Genomic DNA, 23,102 nt, shown 5'->3' on the forward strand with positions numbered 1-23,102 from the left:
GGCACAATAAGTGAAAACACCCATGTGGGTGGACCAAAGGTGTGAAGGACCTTTAATAAGGAAGCGTTTATTGCTTGCTTTTGTAATGCCTTTTTTTTTTTCCATATAAGCTGTAAAAGTACCTTCAACCTTTTTTGTTTAACACTACTGTTGTAATAAATATAATATGGAAAAATATTTTGGTCATTTTCATAGTACATCAAGAAAATAAATCTAAATCACAGCACAAACACTGCTTTTCCATATGCACAATAAAGTGTTTTTTGATGTTTTTTCAGACTGTGCATATTTTAAAAAAATAATAAACAGACAGCCAATAACAGTGGCAACTTGAGGACACCTTTATTTTTTTTATATATACAGCTATTGTACACATAAAAACCCACAAAGTATTTGCATTCCAGGAACTTATGATACAAATCTCCATGTTTTTGGTTAAGTGAGTTTCACAGAATTGGCCTTTCTTCAGGCAAATAAAACAGAAACACAAACCTTAAAATGAACATTTTCCAAATTTACCTTTAAAGCTCATCAGCTGATACTCTTGATTATTTTTTTTTTCTCTAAATGTTACAAACAGCATAATTTCTCTGTACATTATTAGTTAAGTAATAGAGCGATGTTGATTTGTGAAGCAGATGTGTCGTCATGGTGTGTCTACAGTGTTTCTACAGTCATCGTCTGCAATGGTTCGTACAATATTCACAAGGAAGAAAAAGGTGAAAATAGATGAAAGATTGTTTTGTTTTCATATCAGTTTGTAGTAAAATTACAAGCCCAACAATTATTAAAATTAGATATAATTGTTGGAAAAGTCTCATTTAAAGGGTGTAGACTGAAAAAAATAGCAGACTGTTTTGAAGGATTTTAAAGGTTTGAGGTTCCTTGGAGGCATGATTTAACAATAACGCGGGGTGAAATAACAAATAAGCATCTTTTCTATTGTATTCTATTACTGTATTCATATCTCACAACTTATTAATACCAAAAAGAAAAAAATGATGGGGAAAATCAGGCAGTTTTTTCCCCTGCACATTCATTCATACTGTAAAAAAATCCAGCATTATTGAGTGTTACTTATTAGTATCCACATCGTCTGGTAAAGTATCAGATCGCCTCTTCGTGATGGCTTCCTGTATTGATCCGGTCTAATAAATGGCGATGGTGTGATGATCACGATGTATTTACAAAACAATTAATTTATAAGAAAATGTAGTTACATATTCACACACCCCACAGATAAATACTGTTAAGAGCAACACTGAATCATTTAGAAACATCTTCAGAAATGAAAATACCTATTGACACAAATGACATAATTTGATCCATTCATTGATTTTCTGCATCCCGCAACTATTTCAGATGTATTTATTACTCTCTATCATCAAGTACAAGTCAGGAAATAGACCTTATTTATTGTCAGTGTTCTGTGTGAATTGGCAACTACAGTTTCAGGAAGTATTGTTCTTTTCATTTTGTTCGTTTCGGGTTCACGTTTGACCAAACATCCAGAGGGCTCGTGGCCAAAAAGAGTCACATTAACCTTGACTCTATCGCACAGAGTCCTCTAACACCTCCTCCCTCACGCTGTGCCTCCTGTCCCTAGCACCTGTCGTCCTCCTCTGTGTCACTGAGAGGATCGCAGCCCGCAACGGAGGTCGTCTGGGCCAGACGCTTCCGAAAATGTCCGTTGGGGACCTGCCAGCCAGTCCGCAAACGCGGGTGGCCCGAGCTGATGGTGTTTGAGCGTCCCAGGCTGCAGGCCACGGCCGCCTCGAAGGTCAACGTCTCCATGGGGCCGGAGGGGTCTGGGCTGTGGTCGTCCTCCTGGGAGGCCAGGAATGGCTCAGACGGGTAGCGTCGAGGTGGGGACGCATGTAGGCCTGTTTCACTCCCCCTATCACCCGTGTCACCCTCCTGGGTCTCCCAGGTGGGCTTGCCGCCCCGCCTCACGGTCTCTGGGCTGCCTTGCTCATCCTCGTCCTCATCCTCGCCGACGGAGGGGTTTGTGCGACACACGAGTGGGGAGTAGGAAATGTGAGGGTGAGAGCGGGTCGGGGTCTGTGACAGAGGTCTTCGACCACTGGGGGTGCTGGACTCTGAGGTGGAGGGAACTGGACTGTCTGAGCTGTTGCCCTAGAGACAGGAATAAAGAAATAATAGGACAAACAATGGCGTCATAGATTGTCTTATCCACAGCATCTGAAAAACTTCAACATGTCAAAATCTAAAGTGTTCTGGTCGGTCGGTTCATTGGTTGGTCGATAATTCTCATTGGACAGTCCCTGGTTCTACTTTCAAAAGAAGAAAAGCTGTTCTTAATCTTATTTTTGATGACAATGTGTAATGTTCAAGTTCAATGATGGATCAATATCGACTGTTCTTGATTTGCTGCAAGTTTTGACATGTTTTATGCTGCATTATTGTTTATTTTGTAGCTTATCTCATTGAACTTGGCATTAAAATGTTGCATGGCTAATGTGGCTACTCCCACAGGCTGGGACAATGTTGAACTAAAGTTTCAATATTGATAACATTGATTAAAATATTTTGTCATTGTTAAATTCTAATTCTGTTGTCCAAGTAAATGACTCCCAGCACACTGCAATTAAAAACCAACAAAATTAGTTAAAGAAGGCTTTTGTCCATTGCATAATGCATAACAATTGAACATATTGGACAGTTCGTGAGATTCTATGTGCATATATTGTACTGTGATATATATCGATATCAGAGAAATATTCTTAATACGTACATCTACTGTATTGTAGTATATATCAATATCAGTGAAATATTCTTATTAATATCTTATAATGAAACAATGTGAATTGGCTGATGAACATGCCAAGAATTCTACTTGGTAGAGAAATTTGCTCACTAATTTTTACAGACTGTTTTTTTTTGCCAAAGCTCTTGTTAATTTGTGACCAGGATTGAACAATATATTGCAGTTATTTTGACAGATATTGCAAGTCGTGATTTTAGTGGGAATGGTAATTTTTGCATTTAATTTTCACTAAAAATTTGGATATTGCATGAGGCCATAATTCAATTTCAATGATATTTTCATTCATTGTTCATCCCTATATTTGACAGTGCTTTGTTGTTGTCCAAGTCCCTGAATCAGTTCGTTTGACCCACCTGTTTATCTTGGGGGTTTGCTCTTTCTGTACTGGAGGATCGTGAGGGCTGCAAGCTTCTTTCCTCTGAGTTACAACGAGACTCATCTGGAGAGAGGAGGTGACAGCGCTCCTTAGACCGGCCACGCTCTCTGTCACCCTGTTGCCAATGTTCAGACCGAGAAACTAGAGGAAAGACATTCAGGAGAGGACACAACACAAAGTAAAATGACAGATAAAGAGTAAAGGACATAGATAAAGTGGGTGACAACATCATTTTGTTATATGTAATTTTTGTCTGTAATTTTAGCTTGCAGAACACTGGTCCACCACTGCCTCGATCTGTTAGTTAGTTTGTGTTATTGTGTGACTGCGTGTTTGAGGATTGAGGATGAGATTGAGGCAGCAGTAGACCAGCAACTCCTGCATTCTGCAATGTAAAATCACTAATTTTGTTGGTGGAGTTTGGTTGGTTTGGAGAGTGTAATATTTGGCTTATATAATAGCGATTCCCATTGGAAAGTGCTGTCTGACATGTAAAATATGTTCTGCTGCAGAACATTGCTTAGTTTTGTTCACCACTAGTCCTGCTGTCTCCAAACTGGGGGCATGTGAACCGCCATCTACTGCTGGTAATACACTGACTATGGATAGGTACCTCATACAACCTCATATCAAATAAGTCAAACTATCCCTCTAAAACCAGTGATCCATGTTTGCAGATAGTGTAGAAAAAAAGACATAAAGACGTCATACTGTGTGCACACAAACCATCATGATAGTAACAGGTGACCAGGACTAACCAGCAGCCTTGTAGCTTTTATGACGAGGTCGATAAACTCGCTCAGGACTTTTCTCCTCCTGCCAGAGACCGTTCACCCGCTGATCCCCAACAGTGGATGCTGAACGCTTCATGGAGCCACTTGCAACCTCCGTCTGCTGTGAAAACAAGCACAAACACACATGCAAGCACAAGGTACATACGCAAAGAAAACATTAATAATACTGTAATTACATACAGATAATTTAATTTAGAGACAAGTAGACCATTGCAGAGAGATTTAAAAAGAAATTCATGCTTCAGTCAGTGCAAAAAAACAGTGCATCCTCATAGACTTGTTAGTTTTCTCTATTCTGGAGATAAAAGAGATCAAGGTAAGAGGACGAGGCATCAGCATTCAAAGATCACATCCCATCTTAACAATTCAGGCTCCCAAAGGAGTAAAAGACAAGCCAAAACTCTACTGATTTAAACTTCTCGGCAACTCGTGCACGTAAGGAACAAGGCACTTTGGCGTTAGAGCCCATGCAGCCACTGACGACCTCAAGATGAGTGTACCTGCGACTCTACAGCCAGACGGGGCATGGAAGAGGCCCGCACACACAGGCCCCTCCCTATCGGAAGCTCCAGTGGGGCTTCAATTCCCCTACTGCACTCGACCACCTAGGTGAGTACAGAAACAAGAGAGGAGGGCAAGGAGAGACAGAGCACCGATCAGGCTCGTCCCCGCTAGGACTGCCTCTGTATATACGGAGGTCCATCACTGAGTTTCATCTATCATAGCCATCATCATCGCCATCAAATCAGAAGCCATTCCAGCCAAAAAAACGGACAGATTAACAACTAGCAACAGGAAAACTGACTTCAAGGAGAAGATAGAAACAGTGTGAGGTTGTATAAGAGGAGCAAAGAGTAGAGAAGAAGAGTGAGGAGAGACAAAACATTCCACAGGGAAAGATGAGTCCATATTTCAGCTTGGAGGTACATTCAGTCATGCACGTTCAGGTCTTAATATAGCTACACAAATAGAGCCACACAACATCTGTCTAGGGGCCGAAACACATTCCCCTGCAAGAACAAACACTAATATATGTGGGTATTTCGGAATAATTTCATATCATTCATCTAGCAGGCAATGTAGACCAGTAAAACCAGACAGTAAAGACACAGCAGAACATTAACAGTTTGACAATCTGGAATTGGCTATTCCAACCTCCACAGGACTAAAACACAGGAGCACAGAGAGCAGCGATGCCGTGCTCTGCAAGGCGTTGAGAGAAGTCACAGCAACAGCATCCATTTAAATTGGTTTGTGCTGTTTGTTTTGTGAAGGGTTAAGACACTTGTATAAATGTTTGTAAATGTTCAGAGTGAAATAACCCTGTGCTCTTAGACAGTGGTTCCAAACCTAAGGGATCACATGATAGCTCTGAAGGACAACACACATCAGTGGTGTAGGCTCAACACATCCTGGCAGGTGTTACAGGTGCAAAAACACCCGCTTGTCACGACTCTGCTTTGAACGATTATGTCATTATAAAAATAGGGAGAATGTTTGCTGTTAGGTGTGTTTTATCCAGAAATTTAGAAATTTGGGGCTCTATCCTCTGCCCAGTGGTGCAAAGCACAGCGCATCATTCAGACAGTAAGATGTGCCTACATGGACAGGTTCCCAACACACGTGCACTCTGCTTCCTGGGCGCTGCAGTTAATCCACAGGTCATAAAAACAGCGGATGATGCAGGTGGGTGCAATAGGACGAAGGGAGACACTGTGCCATTGACGCACAGCAGCTGTAACTTCATTGTTTAAATCTAACAGGATCATCAGGATCTGATAATTAATGTCCTGTGTTCTACACATCCAAAAGGTCTCTTACACAGTTCATACAGTAAATCTTGACAGTTTTCTCTGTCCCGTCTAGTTTATAACCACCGATTTTAGTTTTGCTGCTTGAATATTAACAACATTTGAAGCAGTGACATTACTGTACGCATGAAAATGTTTAAAATGACTTAACTTATCTTTTAAATTACGTTGAGCAGCTCAAGTACTTTAGACCATGTTCTATAGATTGTCTAAACGGGACCCTCTGTGAGGGTGTGACATTGGCTAACTGATATCTGGTGTAAACTCTACTTCATATTTAAAGTGGATTCACTCGTCACTGAGGCCTCATCCACAGCATCTACAACTAGTTTTATCCTGATCAGGATATAGGAGCAGAATCTTATTTTTGTTGCGCTGAGGGTTTGTCTGCCACACCATTTATGTAGTGTGTGTGTGTGTGTGTATGTGTGTGGCAGTGTGAAAAAGACTGAGGGATGTTTTTGATATTTAAAACACAGCTTTGGACTGTCATCTTCTATTTTCACACCCGCAGTCTGCTTTTCTACTTACAGAAATTGGTTCTCAGCACTCAGCCAGTACTTAAAAAAACATTATCTGTACCAACTACTTGTAAAGGTTGTTTTGCTTTGTGTATTGACAGAGTCTGGGCTTCATCTATTGTATTTTTGAGGACAAGGATGGGAGAAATGATCGGTTTGGGGGCTCATTCTTCTTTCATTGTCTACAAATTCTGACTCCTTGTTTCTCAGACTTAAAGATGGAGCAGTGTAGGCAAAAATATCAATGTTCGTTTTGTAATGTTTTTTTGCTTTGTCTGTCAAAGCACTTTGTAAACACTGTTTTGACTAACCAGCTCATCCTTATAGTATACCATGACAACTTCTTTTGTTTGTATGATACACAAGCGTCAATTACCATCACACTCAGTGACACCACAGATGTGTGTTGCACTTAAGAGGTTGTGAAATAAATAACAGGATAAGAAAGTAGCAAAAGAAACACCACATTTCTACCTTTAAAAATCAGGTCTACTTTTTGAATTCGTCCCCTAAAAATATTTTAAAACAATCTGAGAAGGAAAAATTATTATTATAAGTCAACAACACTTTGTTTTAAGGAGTCACAAGTTAAAAAGGTTAAGAACCACTGTTGTAAGAAATTGTCATGGTATTAATGGTTGTATGCTCATGCTGGTCCTCTTTCTCACCGGGTTCTGCTGTTGACTTGCATCGATGTCGGAGCTTATGGGCTGCAGAAACAGTTCCTGGGGTGAGATGGGGCTCAGAGCCACAAAGCCTCCTCTGGTCCTGCATCGGTTCAGAGGGAAACAAAGTAAACAGAAACATAAACAGAGACATGAGTACAAATATAACAAATGTTCACTTGTGTATGCACTCACAAGGCTGATCCAGCACTGTGGGCCATCATCGGCAGCGTCTGGGTGTTGGACAAGATGTCCTCTGGGAGGGTGGAGGCATCCAGACGTTTAAACATTAAGCTACTCTTCTGAAATGAGAGAGACAACAAATCAGGTCAGAGGGCTTCATTACTGTTCCACTTTCACATAGTCAGCAGTAAAATGTATTGGAGCCACTTTAACACAACTAACTAACACACAAACTAACCGATTGAGGCAGTGGTAGACCAGCAACTTCCGTGTGCAGCGAGGTAAAATGATTGTTTTTGCCAAGACGGTCTGGTGGCTCTGGGGAAAGTGATGTGTCTAACAGCAGGGTAAAGCTGCTGACCCTGTCCTCAGCAGCACATTGTGCCGGTACTACTACTGTTTCTTCAAACTGGGGCTGTGTCGACCGCCATCTACTGTAGCTACTTCACTAACTTATGAATAAAAACCTCATATAACCCACTTCAAAAAATCCAAACAATCCCTTTAAATGTGAACCATAGTACTGTAAGAGGAAATTAAATCAGATTCTACCCTGCGAAAATGGACATGGCAGCATGGAAACGGTGCTGTGAGGTTTTTTTTTGTCTTTCTTCGTCTCCTATTTAAAATTTGACTCATGTGTCTCTTTTTCTTTTATTATAAAATTGTAAAACAGGGTGAGAAATATATACTGAGGTGCAAGAAAGATCATAACATCATGCAGAGCTGACCTGAGCTTCAAGTTGTTGCCGGAGCTTCTTGGCTTTGTTCTGTTTGAAGTAGTCCATTATCATCATAGAGGCGTAGATCTTCCCCACCGTCATGTCTGTATCTGTGAGGGCAGACACACACTGTGTTAGCTGTTACTGCTGGTCTCTCAGCATTACACTGAGTATTTCCTCCATAGTTAGAGTCAGACCTTTGTTGATAGGTACCAGTAGGTCCAAGGTCTTCTGGGGCAGATAGGGCCAAATGATACTGATCTCTTTCTGCAGTTCACTGTCCAGACCGATACGGTCCTCACCACCTGTGGCAAACATCCACATTCAGACACTTTAGTGCCATTAAAGCAGAAACGATTAGATTATTCACTGAAGTAATATTTTGATATAGATGAATTAATCATTTAAATTTGTTTGTCGCATTTGACAGCAAACAGAACAGAACAAATCAGACAATTTGAACTATTTTTTGACATTTTACAGATCAAACGACTAATCAATTATTACAAAGAAATACTGGCTAGTTTCAGTCCTACATGCCATATCACAATCACAACATGCACATTAGTGACCCTGACCTCGAGCTATTTTAATGTCCAAAGCTGTGCGGATGAGCGACATGAGGGTGGAGGTGAAGTGGACGGTCATGTCCTCATCCACAGGCATGTTCATCAACACCAACCTCTGAGAGACAACGAGAGGAAGACATGATGAGATTATTAGTTCATTAATTAATCATTTTTTAAAAGTAACATAAATGGTCTACCATGAAAGCCTAACAATAAATGATCCCACCCACCAACTCAGACAAGGAATTGGCATCGAATCTGTTGAAGATTATATAAGTATCTTGAAACAGTCAATGATAATGACCTGAAATCTGATGCAAATTCTAATACTGCCTGTAGGGAAGGGAGAGAAATATTTCTATTTCCCTAGGAAATTAAATGTTTCTAATGTAGAGAGGAAAATTATGTCCTTGTTTTACAAGTCATTTATTGAATCTGTTCTTACTTTTTCTACGATTTCCTGGTTCGGCAACCTGAACATGTATAATAAAGGTGACTCGTAAGGTGAGAGATGTCTCACAGCAGGTTCTCTGTAAGGACAAGTCCATATTACAATGCACAAACTATCCCCTTCACTTTGACTTTGAAACTCTTCCACCAGGCTGTAGATTTAGAGGGTTCCCAATGGGAATGAAAACTTCTTTGTTCCAGGCAATAACCCTTCTTAATCTGCATATAATGTAGGATTTTTGCTTTATTATGTTTTTGTTATATTCTTGTACTTCTTTTTTTGTACTTGTGTTGTTTTTTATTTTGTGCCCCTGACTGCAAGTCAAATTTTGCATTTGGGATAACAAAATGTCTGAACTGAACTAAACTACAGATGATCTGCTGATACTTTGAACAAAATTTAAAGGCACATGTTCACAGACCAAAATGCACGCAAATATTAACTATAAACATGACTCATTAAGTTCACATTGTCCAGTTATTTGGTCTTTGTATGTTTTCTTAAACTGAATAAAAGACGAACATTTGAAAGAGAGATCCCCACAGTTCGTCTGGACGTCTGCTCATGTAGTTTGTGCAAACTTCACACATTTTCAGGCAATAATCTGTTTTTGAAAGTTTTAAATTCAGCTGAATGCTTTTGTTTTATTACGTGACTCTGACTTGATAAATGGCTTCGTGTTTCCCTTGAATCCACCATCTATCATTTGTATATAAATAGGATTTTACTTGAAGGGTTAATTTGCAAAAAAAAAAACCCCAAAAAAACAAAAAAAAGATCTACGTTTTTATTCATTTTCCAAATCATTTTTGGTGCAAACTGAGAAATATCAATCAAATAGGTGTGGGCTTGTTTTGATAAGACACCTCTTTTTTTGTAATTGTCATGAATCATACTTCTGTATGGTGCAGTCAGAGGACTATCAATCAAACTGGTGCTGGTTCATTCATTTTAAGAATGGTGTTTTTTAATTAACTCCATGCTTGAGTTTCCATCTCAGCGAGCCCTTCTGTGTTTAGACAAAAGTGAGTGTTTTCAGTACCTTGTAGGCGATTTTAGCAGGACATTTTTTGCCCAGGCCCAACGGTGGAGACATGTGTGTTAACATCTCATACATGGCAGTGTAGTGGATACGACCGCTGCAGAGGCATAACAGGGGTGAGAAGTGAGGAGAGAAACAGAGAAACAGTAGCAAAAGGAGGAGAAGTTAATGACAAGCCAAACAGGGTCCCCTTATCAAGGTCTTGTACTTGCTGCGAGGCATTTTACATTTTTAGAATACTTTCTTTTTCTGGCAAAAAAGTTGACTTTAGTACAGTGAACTCTGGATGGTCTTCTGGATTTGAATTTTATGAACTTGCTTAACACAACAGCTCACTGCACTGGAGTGTATAACATTTCACACTCTTTGACAGCCCTCTGCTGGATAAATATAGAACATGAATGTTGATCAGCTCTGCTGGAATCTGAAAAAACTAAAGCTGTAAAATTGCAGTAGTAATAAGAAGTCACCATGCCAGACGATCGTACTCTCCCCAGATGCGAACAAACTCGTCCAGGTGATGAGGACCCAGGATGGAGGAGTCTCGTGTCAGATACTCAAAGTTGTCCATGATCACAGCCACAAACAGATTCAGCATCTAAAAGAGGAGACTTAGTAATAAGGACATCAGTGTGCACAGAGGGGAAAAACTGACAAATATACAAACAATTCTGAGTCCTGACCAGGAAGGAGCTGAAGAAGATGAATGAGACAAAATAGCAGTAAGCGAAGTCGGTCCCACAGCCTCCCTCGTGGTCCGGAGACATGGTGAGGGGGGCAATGGACGGATCTGGTTCACACTCCTGTCCTGACAGACAGGACAACATGATCTCCTGCCAGGACTCCCCTGTCGCACTCCTGATCGTTTAAACACACAAAAACACCCAGCTGACATCAAATTAAGATCCACTTTGCTAAAAAAAAAAAGAAAATCTAGAATTAAAGAGAATGAATTCAAATTAACTGAAGACATCAGTCATGATGGTGATATTGTTTGATGCACCCACCTGAAGAGCAGCATCAGTGCGCTGAAAAAGGTCTTAAAATTGTTGTGTTGATTGATGTGACTCTCATCATTCAGCTTGATGTTTCCAAACACCTGCAGGAAACAGGAAGCCTCAGTAAAATAATTACTTTTTAATATTTCAGTGGATCCCTATCAAGGTTATTATAGTTAACAAAAACTCAACTAAAAACTAAAACTAGGTCTGGAAAAAACATTTTAGTTAACTGAAATAAAAATAATAAAAAAAGGACTATTTTGATGATCGATAAATCATTTTGAGTCATTCTTTTTTACTTATCTGATTTCAGCTCCTTGAATAGCAGATAATTCTGGTTTCTTTTGTTTTCTATGACAGTACACTGAATATCTTTGGGTTGTGGACAAAACAATACATTTGAGGATGTCACCTTGGGCTTTTGTCATCATTTTTGACCATTTTCTGACTTTTTATAGACCAAACAACTGATCAATTAATCAAGAAAATGATAGACAAATCATGAAAATAATCTTGGTTTCAGCCCTAGTTACTGACTAAAGTCCTTTCAGAGATGTATGTTTTAATCCAAATAAAAATAAGCACATTATTATAAACAGGGTTGGGTATTAAATGGACTAAATGATTTTAGTATTGATAACCTCAGACATTATTGGTTTTTAAAATATTTTGGTGTAATTTATCAGGGCTGTGTTGGAGCTGATTACTCCTCCATATACACACCACACACACCACACACTGCCAGAGCTGCATCAGAACACTTCCACACTTTTTTGTGGGCGTGAGGGTGTTAAAAAAATGAAAACGACAATAGCTGTTCTTGTGTTGATTAATTTGTGTTTCTATAGGTATTTCTATAGGCGTTGCAGCATATTCTGCAAGCTATTTATTCCACTGGTTCTACAAGGAGGTCAAGTGCGTTCAGTAGGTTGTTTCAGAGTCACTCTAAAAATGCACTGGGGCAACAATACAACAATGATGTTAAAAAGAAAAGGTGCTTTTAAATGCTCGAGTGTTTTTAAAAACAAGTACTCCAATATGTTAACTCAAATAAAAATGTGACTAAACAACCTTCACTTGAGTGTTTCAGATAACAGGTGAATATATGTGCTGCACTAACGGCCATGTGTTTTTTGAACTTTAAAGCCTGTAAATCTATTCTATCATAACCCCCAAATAAAAGTATGAACCTGAAAATGGGCATAATATCTCTCCTTTATGTAATGGAGTCTGTGTTTGTACTTTGCCCACCTCTGACAGTCTGTTATATTATGTTATATGTGAGAAATAATGCATACCTGCATTCCAATTATGGCGTATATGAAGAAAAGCATAGCAATGAGAAGACAGACGTAGGGAAGAGCCTGTTGGAGAAGAGACAGCAAAATGATTAAAATTTGTCATCAGGGCGAGAATCTGAATTTGTAATATGGTGTGAAAAATATCATTATCATCCTTGTGTGAGGAATCAAAATGATGAGAGAGAAGATCAAAATGTCCGACCTTGAAAGATTGCACAAAGGTCCACAGGAGAATTCGGATGGTGTAGCCCTGTCTCAGCAGCTTGATCAACCTGGCTGCTCGGAAAAGCTTCAAAAAGCTCATGTTGATGGTGTTCACCGACTGGGACAGACGCACGAATGGTTGGAGAGCGGGCGGCACAAGACGGAGGGAGGGAGGGAGAGAGTGGCAGACAGAAGGGAGAGACAGGATGTAAAACACAGATGGCGAAATTCATCACAACATGACTTAAGTTGTGTCTGGAGGCAGGGATCACTGCACACGAGGAAACTTGGACAGAGAAATCGCTGCGTTTGAAGCTGGCTATTTGTGTCGCTCTTATTTATGGGTCACAACATTGTGAAAATGAATGGTGTCTTGGCAGGAACTCACCTGTAAATCCACAATTATCTCAGTGATGCTGCCAAGAACGGTGATGAAATCAAAGATATTCCAAGTATCTCGAAAGTAGTTCTGCAGCAAAAGAAAATGTTTTAAGTAATTTAAGACTGAGCATAGACAAGTGTTTCAAATCAGTAGAGATAGACTTGATTTCAATCTTTGATTTGGTTTGTAAAACTCACCACAAAACCAAATGCCATGATCTTCAGTATACACTCCAGGGAGAAGAGGACAGTGAAGGCCGTGTTTAGGTGTTTTAGGACGGTGTCATAGGCGGCTGGTGCCGAGTAATACTGAAGGAAAAGAGAACAGGACAGAAATTTAAAATAATGCCATTGTTAGATTAGAAATCTGGACTATATTTACTGTAATAAATAATATGACCATGATATGTCATCAGAGATTAAGGAAGAATGTTAAGTTGAAATTCTGTCTGACAACAGAGCTGCAGCTGTGGTGTCCTGCTTTGAAATTTTGACTCCAGGCCAGAAAGTGTTTTTGTTTACCCGTTTCACATTAACTAGCTGATTGTTTGTCAAATGACTTAGTGTCTGATTTTGAGTCATAAAAAACATTCATAATCTTGTCAAGGGCCGAGATGTTCATTTCAGTTAAATTGAGAAATATTTTAATGGAGTCTGGCAGACCAGACTGTATTTTCAGAGCACTGGGCTTTTTGTTTTCAGGATAACGGGCTTAGCTTTACATTGACAGACAATCTACAGTTATAGACAGCTGATCAACTGACGGACTCGCCATCACTTGTTATTATCAGTTTCCAATGTTGAAAGTCCTGCAGAGCTCCTGCAGAGCTTCCCTGAGTCTGGGAGGAGGGGTGGGGCAAACAACTAGCTTTAACCATAAATCATATATTAAATAGGATTTCAGCCAATTTAATTTACAGTCTATGGCTCCAACTCACCATTTAGACTGCATTACTCACACATGCAATTGCTACATATTGCACCTTTTAAGGCAAAAAACACTGAAAGTGAAAATGGAAGTACAGATCAGTCTATATACTGACATCACTTTGGGTTTTTGTAGTAATTTGAACGGCCAGGTTAACTCAATTATTAACGGCAACAATTACAACAATCTGAGAACGTTTTACACTACAACAGACACAGAGACAGAACCTGGACAGATCATGATAGTTTATAATAATGATAATGAAGCACACTGACAGATGTTTCATAAAGAACACATGTGTATAACACAGGTCTGGCTGTTTCTAACTGTTAACAGACTCATTTGGTAGACATGACACTACCTCAACACAGTTCACAATGACAGATTTGCTTGTTTCAGCCCATAAATTTTGAACACTTCACAACACTGACAACCATTTTCTAATGAATATCAGTAGTAGGTTTCAGTTCATTTCAGTACGGTATGAAAATAGTGTTAAAACTTGCTTGAGACTGTTAATCAAAGTGAACATTTCATTGTATTTATTCATATTTTTGTCATTGTTAAATTATTGCCATATGGTGTAACTCTTTAAAAAAAACACCCCTATTGGTATATTCAGGAGCTTGTTGGAAGTTCTGATATTTTAAGATTTGTGAGGAAAAGCGTGGTGTTTGGTATGAAGTCTGGTGTCAATCAAACCTCAATAGCAAACAATAAACAAACATGATCTTGGTGAAAAGCATTGTGTGAATTTTGTGGGTTCTTTGATTGACATGTTTTTTCTTTGCTATTTATGTCTCAAGTCTCACATGTGCCGGTTTCATTAAACACACAAACACAACAGATTTTTTTTTAAGAGTGCCTGCTCTTAGGAAAGAAAGCTACAGTTTATCAAAACTTTCATTTTTTTAGCTTTCACTTTGTCCAACCTTTTACCCGTTGGGTAAACGGGCAGCATCACAACCCCTCCTTATGTACTGTAGACATAGGTGCTTACTCAATCATCCAGTCAGAGGACTGCAAAGATTCATCATCACTCAAACTAATCCCTGCAGTCTCCTAACTGGGGCAGCTCATATGTATATACTGTCTATATGGAAGTGTTGTGATGCTGCCCACATACCTGATGAAGGTTGGACAGACTGAACAAAAGGTTGTAATCAAATAAATATTTCAGCAGCAAGCGAGACAGTGTGTAGGAGTTCTTCTCATTGGTTTCAAGTTAAACCTTCCCCCAGTGCACCTGTTACATGCTCAGGTGTCCAGAGAGTTCTCTCAAAATATTTTTCTAGCTTTCGTCATAATTTGCACCTAGTGTGATGAAACTACATTGACCAAAATAAGCGTTGAGCTCGGAAATGCAATGATAAAAAGAAGTCCAAGAGAAAGAGAAACAAGATCAGACAGTTTAGCCAGATTACCTAAACCCCTTTACTTGGAGGTAAAAATCTTGCACCCAAAAATGACTTACTGCAGTTAAAAGTTGAACCAGGTTTGTCTGTGAACTGTGAATGACGGTCAGAGCTCGGAAAATAAAGTTGAATTTGTACTAAACTGTAATTTTCCTTGAATTACAGTAAATTACTACATGCTGAAGAAAATAAAGGAGATGGACTAAATGTTTGCCATGGCAACAGCGGTGCCTGCAGATGCTGTAAGTGGTGGCTTCTTCAGTTTCGCTACATTTTTCCTTCACTTAATCACCTATGCCAGAAATACACTCACAGGCATTGAAATAAAGACACGTGGACCTTGAGACAAGCACTGCCCACGAACCACCCAACCAAGCCAGCCTGCCAAACGCTGCAGGAGAAGAGGAGGAAAGCTGGTGTAAGCTAGCATGGGCTTAATGCTGCTCCTGGCCAATGTCTGGTCAGGAAAATGAGACGAACTGAAGGGAAATCAGAGATAGCTGTGCCCATATTATAGAGACCTGCTCCACCACAACATCCTGGATCAAGTTTTTGCATTTGACATGTGGACCACACTCCAAGCTGACAGGATACAAAACGTAAGACTGCGGCGGGACAAAGGGAGGTGGACTCTGTGTTTACATCAGCGATGCTTTGTGCAAAAACACAGTTAAAACTGATGGAAAAACAATTGCACATCCAAAAATGAGTACTGCAGTCCATACAGCGAGTTGGAGCCACAGACTGTATATTAAATAGGCTGAAATCCAGTTGAAGCGAATTGTTTCCCCCCACCCACTCCATACCCAGACTGCAGGCAGCAGGAACGCTGCAGGAGCACAAGACGAGCGCAACATTGTAATTTGACAATAACAAGCAACAACAAGTCCTACGCTGTAAGTTGATCAGTTGTTTATAACTGTCAGTTGTCTGTCAATGTAAAGCTAAGCCTGTTATCCTGAAAACAAAAGCCCATTGTTCTGAAAATACACACAGAGTTGGAGTTCAGCGGCTGTCTGTCTCACCACCTGCCAGACTCCATTAACATGTCGCCCAATTTAATCGTGATAAACATCTACGCCTTCTAAGATAATTAATGATTTCTTACGACTCATAAACAGACACTCATTCTGCAAATAATTCTGCATTAATTTGAACAATAATTAATGTGAAATGGGCAAACAAAAATAATTATTCTAGCCTGGAATAGAAATTTCAAACACTTGTCAGACTGATGAAAAAAAATTGATATTCATGGGATTCCTTATGGGCTTTCTTAAGACAGAATCTTTTAAACTGGGGGTCCGTGTTCTCATGTGTATCTATTGTGGAGGTCCTTGACATGAAAACATTTGGGGAACCTCTGCTTTAAACTATCTACTGTTCCTCTACTGTTAAAATAATCCTGCTTTACCTTCATCATGAGGACCACAGTGTTGAGAGCGATCATGACGAGCACCGTGTACTCAAACGAGGGCGACGCCACAAAGTGCCACAGTCTGTACTGGAAGGTCTGTCTGTTCTGCGGCATGTAGCGGGTCATCGGCTTGGCACTGATGGCAAAGTCGATGCAGGCCCTCTGATGGAAGAACAGACACACAGAGCAGAAGACGATCTTTAGATACATAAACACGTGTGTGAATGTGGCTTTATTTCACGGCTGCACACCTCGTTCTTCTCCAGACTGCACTCCTGAATCATCTTGTCGCCCTGCTCCTGGAAGGTGATGATGATCAAAGCCACGAAGATGTTGACGAAGAAGAACGGGAAGACCACAAAGTAGACCACGTAGAAAACGGACATCTCCATCCGGTTCCCTCGACTCGGCCCCAAGTTCTCCTCGGTAACATCAGTAGAGTGCTGCAGGACCCTAACGGGGAAAAAAGATGGCCGAAAACAGAGGTCATTTAGCTTTTGCAAGGAATTAAAGCCAAAATTAAATTCTTTTGAACTGAGAGATTGTGTAGTTCAGTGATGAACATAAATGGAGTCATAGGAGAGCCACAAAAGAGAAAAGAATAAATCAGTTAAATAATAAGAAAATACATGTAGAAATATAGAGAGAAATAAATAAAGGTGGAAATATAAAGCCAAATAACAAAATATGAAATATAGGCATTTTCATTTATTTTTGCATTCATTTCAGCATTTTTGTATATGTGTTTATATATTTATAAAGAAATCCATTTATTTAGTGCAAATATATTGCTCATTTTTTTCTGTATATTTTAAAATAATTATTTATTTTTATAATGTAATTTATTTATTTTATCCCTTTATTTTTCCTTACTTTCCCCCCTTTTCCCCATGTCTCTTTAAGTGATAGCAAAAGCAACAGGGGAAAGAATAGGAAAAACAGAAGAAAAATAAAATAATCTACATGCAATGAATAAATAAGTATATATATACATATATATATACATACATACACACACACACACACACACACACACACACACACACATATATATATATATATATATATAAATAAACAAATATACAAAAATGCTGAACAAATAAACATTAAAAGAAATGGAAAGACTTTAATTTGTCTTTGTATGACGATGCGTATGACATTATATTTATTTCATCTGTATATTTTCACATTTATTTTCTTCTTCTTTTAATTTTTTTCTCTTTAATGGCATCTCTACGACCTGTTCATCTGTGTGGAAACCGACTTACTGAGGCCATCCCTCTCCAGTGGAGACGGTGAAGAGCGTGAGCAGCGCCCAGCAGACGTTGTCATAGTGAAACTCGTGTCTCTTCCACTCTCTTCTCTTCACCTCCTTCTTGTCTCTGCTGTAGTCGATGTAGTAGCCTCTGCAGGGAGCAGAGCGACCCGGAGGTCATTGATTCACTTAATTCACTCATTAAACTGGCAGTTTTAATGAAGAGAAAGACATTATCCTGAACCTTGCACTATTAACTGGTGAATCTGGGGACCTGCAGCCAATCACAGGTCACCTGCAGGTATATAAAGACTGAGGAGCTGCTGCTTACAGCCAGAGTTTCTGCATCATGAGCTATTTGTGTAGAATTTGTCCATTGCTCACTTGTGTATGACAGAAAGGTCAGCAGTTATGTTTTTTAAAACCTCAAATCTTTGGTTAATTATATTGACTTGCTGTTGTGAATGTTACATTTTTTGCCAGAAAATTCTATAAAGGAGAAATGTTATTTTTTTTCCTTCTCTCCTGCTTTTTGTGTAGTTATATTTAGTATTGTAACTTAAATTATTTGGGCAGTTGATTTAATTTCTGTGTATTGGTTTTATTTCTAACCGAGGCTGGTTGATTTGTTATTTTTTATAAAATGGACCATTTTGCATAATGAGCCCTTTTACTTTAAATGTATTTCGATGCTAATAGCAGTGTTATTTAAGTAAAATTTTGAATGCAGGTTTTGCAACAGAGTATTTCTACACTGTGGTATAAAAATAATTCCTCTGAATCATCACTTATGACCTACTGAAAGTATGTAGCGCTGTCTGTATCTGCAGAGACCCTGCCCTCGTACTCATTATTTTTCTGTGCTTGGGACACTTTACCAACGCAAAGTGTTTGTATTTGACATCCTGGGAATGAAACTCAACAATCAACTATGTTTCTGGTGCATGTACAAACACCAACTGACAAATCCAACTTATTCTTCCTTTAAGTAAAAGATTTGAGTTCTTCTTCCACCACAGGTTTAGACATACTGTATCCACTTACTGGCACTCCTTCTCTGTATTCATGGAGCTGTCAGTGCAGTAGAAAAACTTCCCCTTGAAGAGCTGCACCGCGATGACAGCGAAGATAAACATGAAGAGCTGGTACACAATGAGGATGTTGAAGACATTCTTCAGAGATGTGACCACACAGTCAAAAACAGCCTGTGGAGAAAAAAGACAAGAGGGACGGCGAAGGAAGCACAATCTGTCAGAGATCTGTGAAATAACACCGAAAACCAAAACACCGGAGCGTGTCTGCAGCTCTTTATGCATTGTACCTTGAGTTTAGGAAGCCTCTTGATGGTCTTAAGGGGCCGCAGAACTCTCAGAACTCTGAGGGACTTTATTGTCTTGATGTCTCGGCCTTTGTTGTTTCTGTTGACATTGAAATACAGTACTTAGAAACGTAGATGTGCGCTCAAACTAATGGATGAGGACACATGGAATAGACAAAAAAAGGAAAAAACAGTAAAAGCAAAATGTCAACATAACAAGTGCATATAAAATAAAAAAACAATGAAACATAGAACTTCACCTGCAGTGTGTTTGTACAGAGCCCGGCAGATGTCACAGGTAAAAGTGTTGATAATGTTTGCAATCTGTAACCTTGAATTAAGTATTTGTGAGCATAGATTGGTAACATATTCACTTGCCTTTATAATTTGTGTCCTACAATCGTGAAATTACACCTTAACATCACCTTACTCCATCAAATTAGGTTAGTATAGGTTATGTAAGGTCATAACATTAAGTCATACTATTCATTCTATTTATCCTTGGTTTGAGCTTACTACTATCTGAGAAGAAATGAGATTTAGCAACACATTCCCAGTCTTAACCCACCAAAAGGAAAAATTACTAAACCCACCGATAGCGTGTTTTATTGAAATTCAGAATAAAAGTTGTAAATCTAATGTTATCTACTCGTAACTGTGTCTCTAAAGTGATGCTAAAGATGAGTTTGTGCGCTAAAAACTTGCTGTAATTGTTTTTTGGCAAATAATGCACAATGCAGATTTGATAGATGAGCCAAAAAGTGAATCCTAGACCCAGATTAAACCCAAGTTGAGCTGTGTGTGTGAGGTAAAGTTTCATTCTAATTTTGAACTGAGATACCGAGATACACACCACAAAGTCTTTTCTATTACTTGTTGCACAAAAATTAATAACTTGAGGAAACAAATCAGGTAAAATGATCCTAATTTTAAAATATTTTATCCCTGAATGAAGTTGTCAAAACCGGCACTATAAGAAGGTCATACTTAAAAAAGGGTGAAAAAAATATTATTTGATGTGTTGGGCTTTTTCCCCAATTTTGCCGTGTTGTTGCAAGAGGTATAGGGTATTGCTGTTTTTTAATAACAGTATTGCATCAAAGTTTAAAATTTTGGTATCTCGACCGTTCTACTGCAACACCTGTCGGGCTCTGCAGTTTGGTGAGATTTAAACGACACAAAAAAATCAAAAACAAAGAAACACTGAATACAAAAAGGAAAAAACATACAAATAAAAATCAAAGAAATATGTGAGAAGCTTATGGGAGACGTTTACATTTAGTGTGACTGAAATTTTTACCCCATCACATTCCTGGTAGCCCCAACAGTGACAAAATCCACAGGAACAACAGAGAAAAATTGAGGCATAAAGAGAGATCAGAGGATCACAGCTATACTCACAACAGAGAAATTAACATACGATACAGTCCTACAGTACAACAAAAGGCACAAAAAGGTTTAATAAGTTATCTGTCACACTCATGCTGGGAACGACAACAGAGAGAAATACCATAGAGGCTTTTTAACATCAATCATGAGACGAAATTACACAGAAATCCATCTTTTCCTCTAGTGTAGGTGACAGTGACAGTTAAATCTGAGTTGCACACTGCACATGCATGCAGGCCTCCATATTTGCAGTTTTTGAGCTGCCCCTTTGTCAATGAAGCAGACTGCAATTTGGCAAAAAAATGTCTTTGAGGGAAGGTCTTTTATAACAATACTGTATGCTCAGAAAACGATTTGCTGCAGTGAGTCAGTAGTTAGTCATCTGCAGGCAGCAATATATAGTGACTCACGTTAGAGCAAAGGCAATCAGAGCGCCCACCACCACAATGAAGTCCAGGATGTTCCACATGTCTCGGAAATAAGAGCCATCGTGCAGAATGAGACCCTGGTCTATCATCTGGAGGACAAACACACGCCCACACACACGTAAAATGAACAGATTAAATACACGCTGGGACCAGAACACCTCTGAGTACACCTAGAGTAAGTTAAATTATCTAAAAACGTGCTGTGACGTTGTCGAGGTGGAAAAAAAAAACATCTGTTTCAGTTACGCACCTTGATGATCATTTCAAAGGTGAACACTCCAGTGAAGACGTAATCAAAATAACGCAGGACCTGGATAAAAAAAAAAAAATCTGAAATTAAAAAATGCTTTTCTGAGGGTTCATACTGTGTCCAAAATCCATCCTACATTCAGAGAATTCTATACTGATGTTATACAGATGAATTCTCATCATATAAAAAATAAGCACACTTGGTAATTTAATGCTAACAGGAAATAATATAATACAGGTCTATTCAACTGGTAGTTGTGGGCTGAATCAGCCTTTTAATGACCTCAGTCTGGCCTTTGATCATTTATAAATATGAAAAAGAAGTATATATGAATAAGTTCTTCAAATGAGGGAAAGAGTAATGAGCCCATTCATGATTTATGTCTCCTGTTAAGCACAGGGACACTTTATTATTTTATTGAAGTTAGTTTATTAAAAGTAAGCGGAGGGAATCAGGCAGAGTCAAACTGAATGAAAAAATATGTAAAATACAATATTATGTTTATTAAATCAACAAGATACTTCTAATCTAGGATTACAAAGGTGCGTTGTTTTTCTTTGTACTTTTGTACATAAAAATAACTATATTTAGTATGCATACTCTCTGGTTTGATAATAATTTATTCTGCCACTCTTTCAGTACTCTTTCCACTGTATTGAATGATGTGTCAGCAGAGTTTTACATCAGAAGGATGTTTTCACATTTATCTGCTGAAAGAGGCAAGTTTCAATGTGCTCATTAAAAATCCAATTTGTAGGTGTGGGCCTACAAGCATGATTTGTGACATCACAAATAATCTGGACTCTGATGCATGCTGGAGGCTTTAAGTTTCCACACTACTGGACCAGGATCAGTGAGAATGGACTTACAGTGAGTCGAACGGCTGGAAAAAATGGTGGTTAAACACCTGTTGTCCAGCAGTTCAACTTATATTTATAAATTCTGGATTTTAAATGAAGGAGAAGGTGCAGATGTCATTTCATAGATTTTAAAAAGACAATTTAACTATTTTGAGGGAAAATGGAGCAGTTTATATACAAGAGCAAATTATATATATGGTTAAACACGCTAGGAAGGGAATTTAAGTATGCCTGTTCCTTTAAAATAAACCTTTATAAGATGAATGAGTGTGCTTAGAAGCAGTATCAGTTTTAGAAATATGCAAGGGTGCTACAAGAAGAAACTGATTCCACTGTCTGTCTCTCAATCCCTCGAATAATTTGGCAGATTATGCGCCGTTTGGTGCTGTTACAAGTTTTGGGTGCCCAGAAATACCGTAAAGTAGTACTCCAAAGACTTAGTGTTACAGTTTCACAAAGTTCCAGCACTCATTTAAGACAGATTTTTTGAAAGAATGGACAAAATTGGTACAGCAGAGACCAAGACATCCCTACTCTTAGTCCTTAGTATGGGTCAAGCTCCAAAATCACTGGTTAATACATTTCCTTTAAAGAGTAACGTTAACACCAGTATGAAAACAGTGTTTTGTTTCCCTTTCTGCTTGAAGGTTTATGGCTTGTTTCATCTCTGACCCAAAACAGGATCACTGAGGGGTCAGAAATGTTCTTGTTGCACCTGAAACCACACCCAACAGTGATGTCATGGCGTGCTAGAGTCCACCTGGACATCACTGCGGCAAGGTGAGCAGTTAAACCACTGGATGTCAGCAAAGACAAGATTTTCACAGGCTGTTACGTTACTTCACTTCTCCTTACACAGCAGCACAGATATTTTTAAATGTATTTTTAGATCTAAACAGAGAGTGACGTCCAGTCAGAGTCTGTGGTGATGTTAGAGCTGCTCCAGTGACAGGAAATGTCTGGCAGCACAGTACGTACACGATGAGGAACATTTCAAACGTGACTTTCTGGATCTTTACTGTGTCTCTCTGTC

General features: G+C 38.9%; 1 protein-coding gene across 1 annotated transcript in view; it reads right to left on the reverse strand.

The window, feature by feature from the left end:
• Positions 1-326: 326 nt before the first annotated feature.
• The window catches only part of LOC146317739 (voltage-dependent R-type calcium channel subunit alpha-1E-like), a 64,778-nt gene continuing 42,002 nt past the window's right edge, over positions 327-23,102 (reverse strand). The window contains exons 22-45 of the mRNA XM_084733099.1: positions 21,210-21,269; positions 20,942-21,048; positions 19,146-19,242; positions 18,869-19,029; positions 17,838-17,975; positions 16,821-17,022; positions 16,567-16,731; positions 13,008-13,118; positions 12,817-12,897; positions 12,427-12,546; positions 12,222-12,287; positions 10,930-11,021; positions 10,606-10,780; positions 10,393-10,520; positions 9,923-10,019; positions 8,439-8,544; positions 8,058-8,165; positions 7,870-7,970; positions 7,151-7,257; positions 6,959-7,058; positions 4,459-4,563; positions 3,923-4,058; positions 3,142-3,305; positions 327-2,136 (exon numbers count right to left, since the gene is read on the reverse strand). Coding sequence (XP_084589225.1) covers positions 1,603-2,136; positions 3,142-3,305; positions 3,923-4,058; positions 4,459-4,563; positions 6,959-7,058; positions 7,151-7,257; positions 7,870-7,970; positions 8,058-8,165; positions 8,439-8,544; positions 9,923-10,019; positions 10,393-10,520; positions 10,606-10,780; positions 10,930-11,021; positions 12,222-12,287; positions 12,427-12,546; positions 12,817-12,897; positions 13,008-13,118; positions 16,567-16,731; positions 16,821-17,022; positions 17,838-17,975; positions 18,869-19,029; positions 19,146-19,242; positions 20,942-21,048; positions 21,210-21,269 — 3,261 coding nt within the window. The 3' untranslated portion in view covers positions 327-1,602. The remainder of the gene's footprint in view (positions 2,137-3,141; positions 3,306-3,922; positions 4,059-4,458; positions 4,564-6,958; positions 7,059-7,150; positions 7,258-7,869; positions 7,971-8,057; positions 8,166-8,438; positions 8,545-9,922; positions 10,020-10,392; positions 10,521-10,605; positions 10,781-10,929; positions 11,022-12,221; positions 12,288-12,426; positions 12,547-12,816; positions 12,898-13,007; positions 13,119-16,566; positions 16,732-16,820; positions 17,023-17,837; positions 17,976-18,868; positions 19,030-19,145; positions 19,243-20,941; positions 21,049-21,209; positions 21,270-23,102) is intronic.

This window comes from Lutjanus erythropterus, chromosome 12 (genome assembly GCF_056507025.1).
Source record: "Lutjanus erythropterus isolate fLutEry1 chromosome 12, fLutEry1.hap2, whole genome shotgun sequence".
Taxonomy (NCBI): Eukaryota; Metazoa; Chordata; class Actinopteri; order Lutjaniformes; family Lutjanidae; genus Lutjanus; species Lutjanus erythropterus.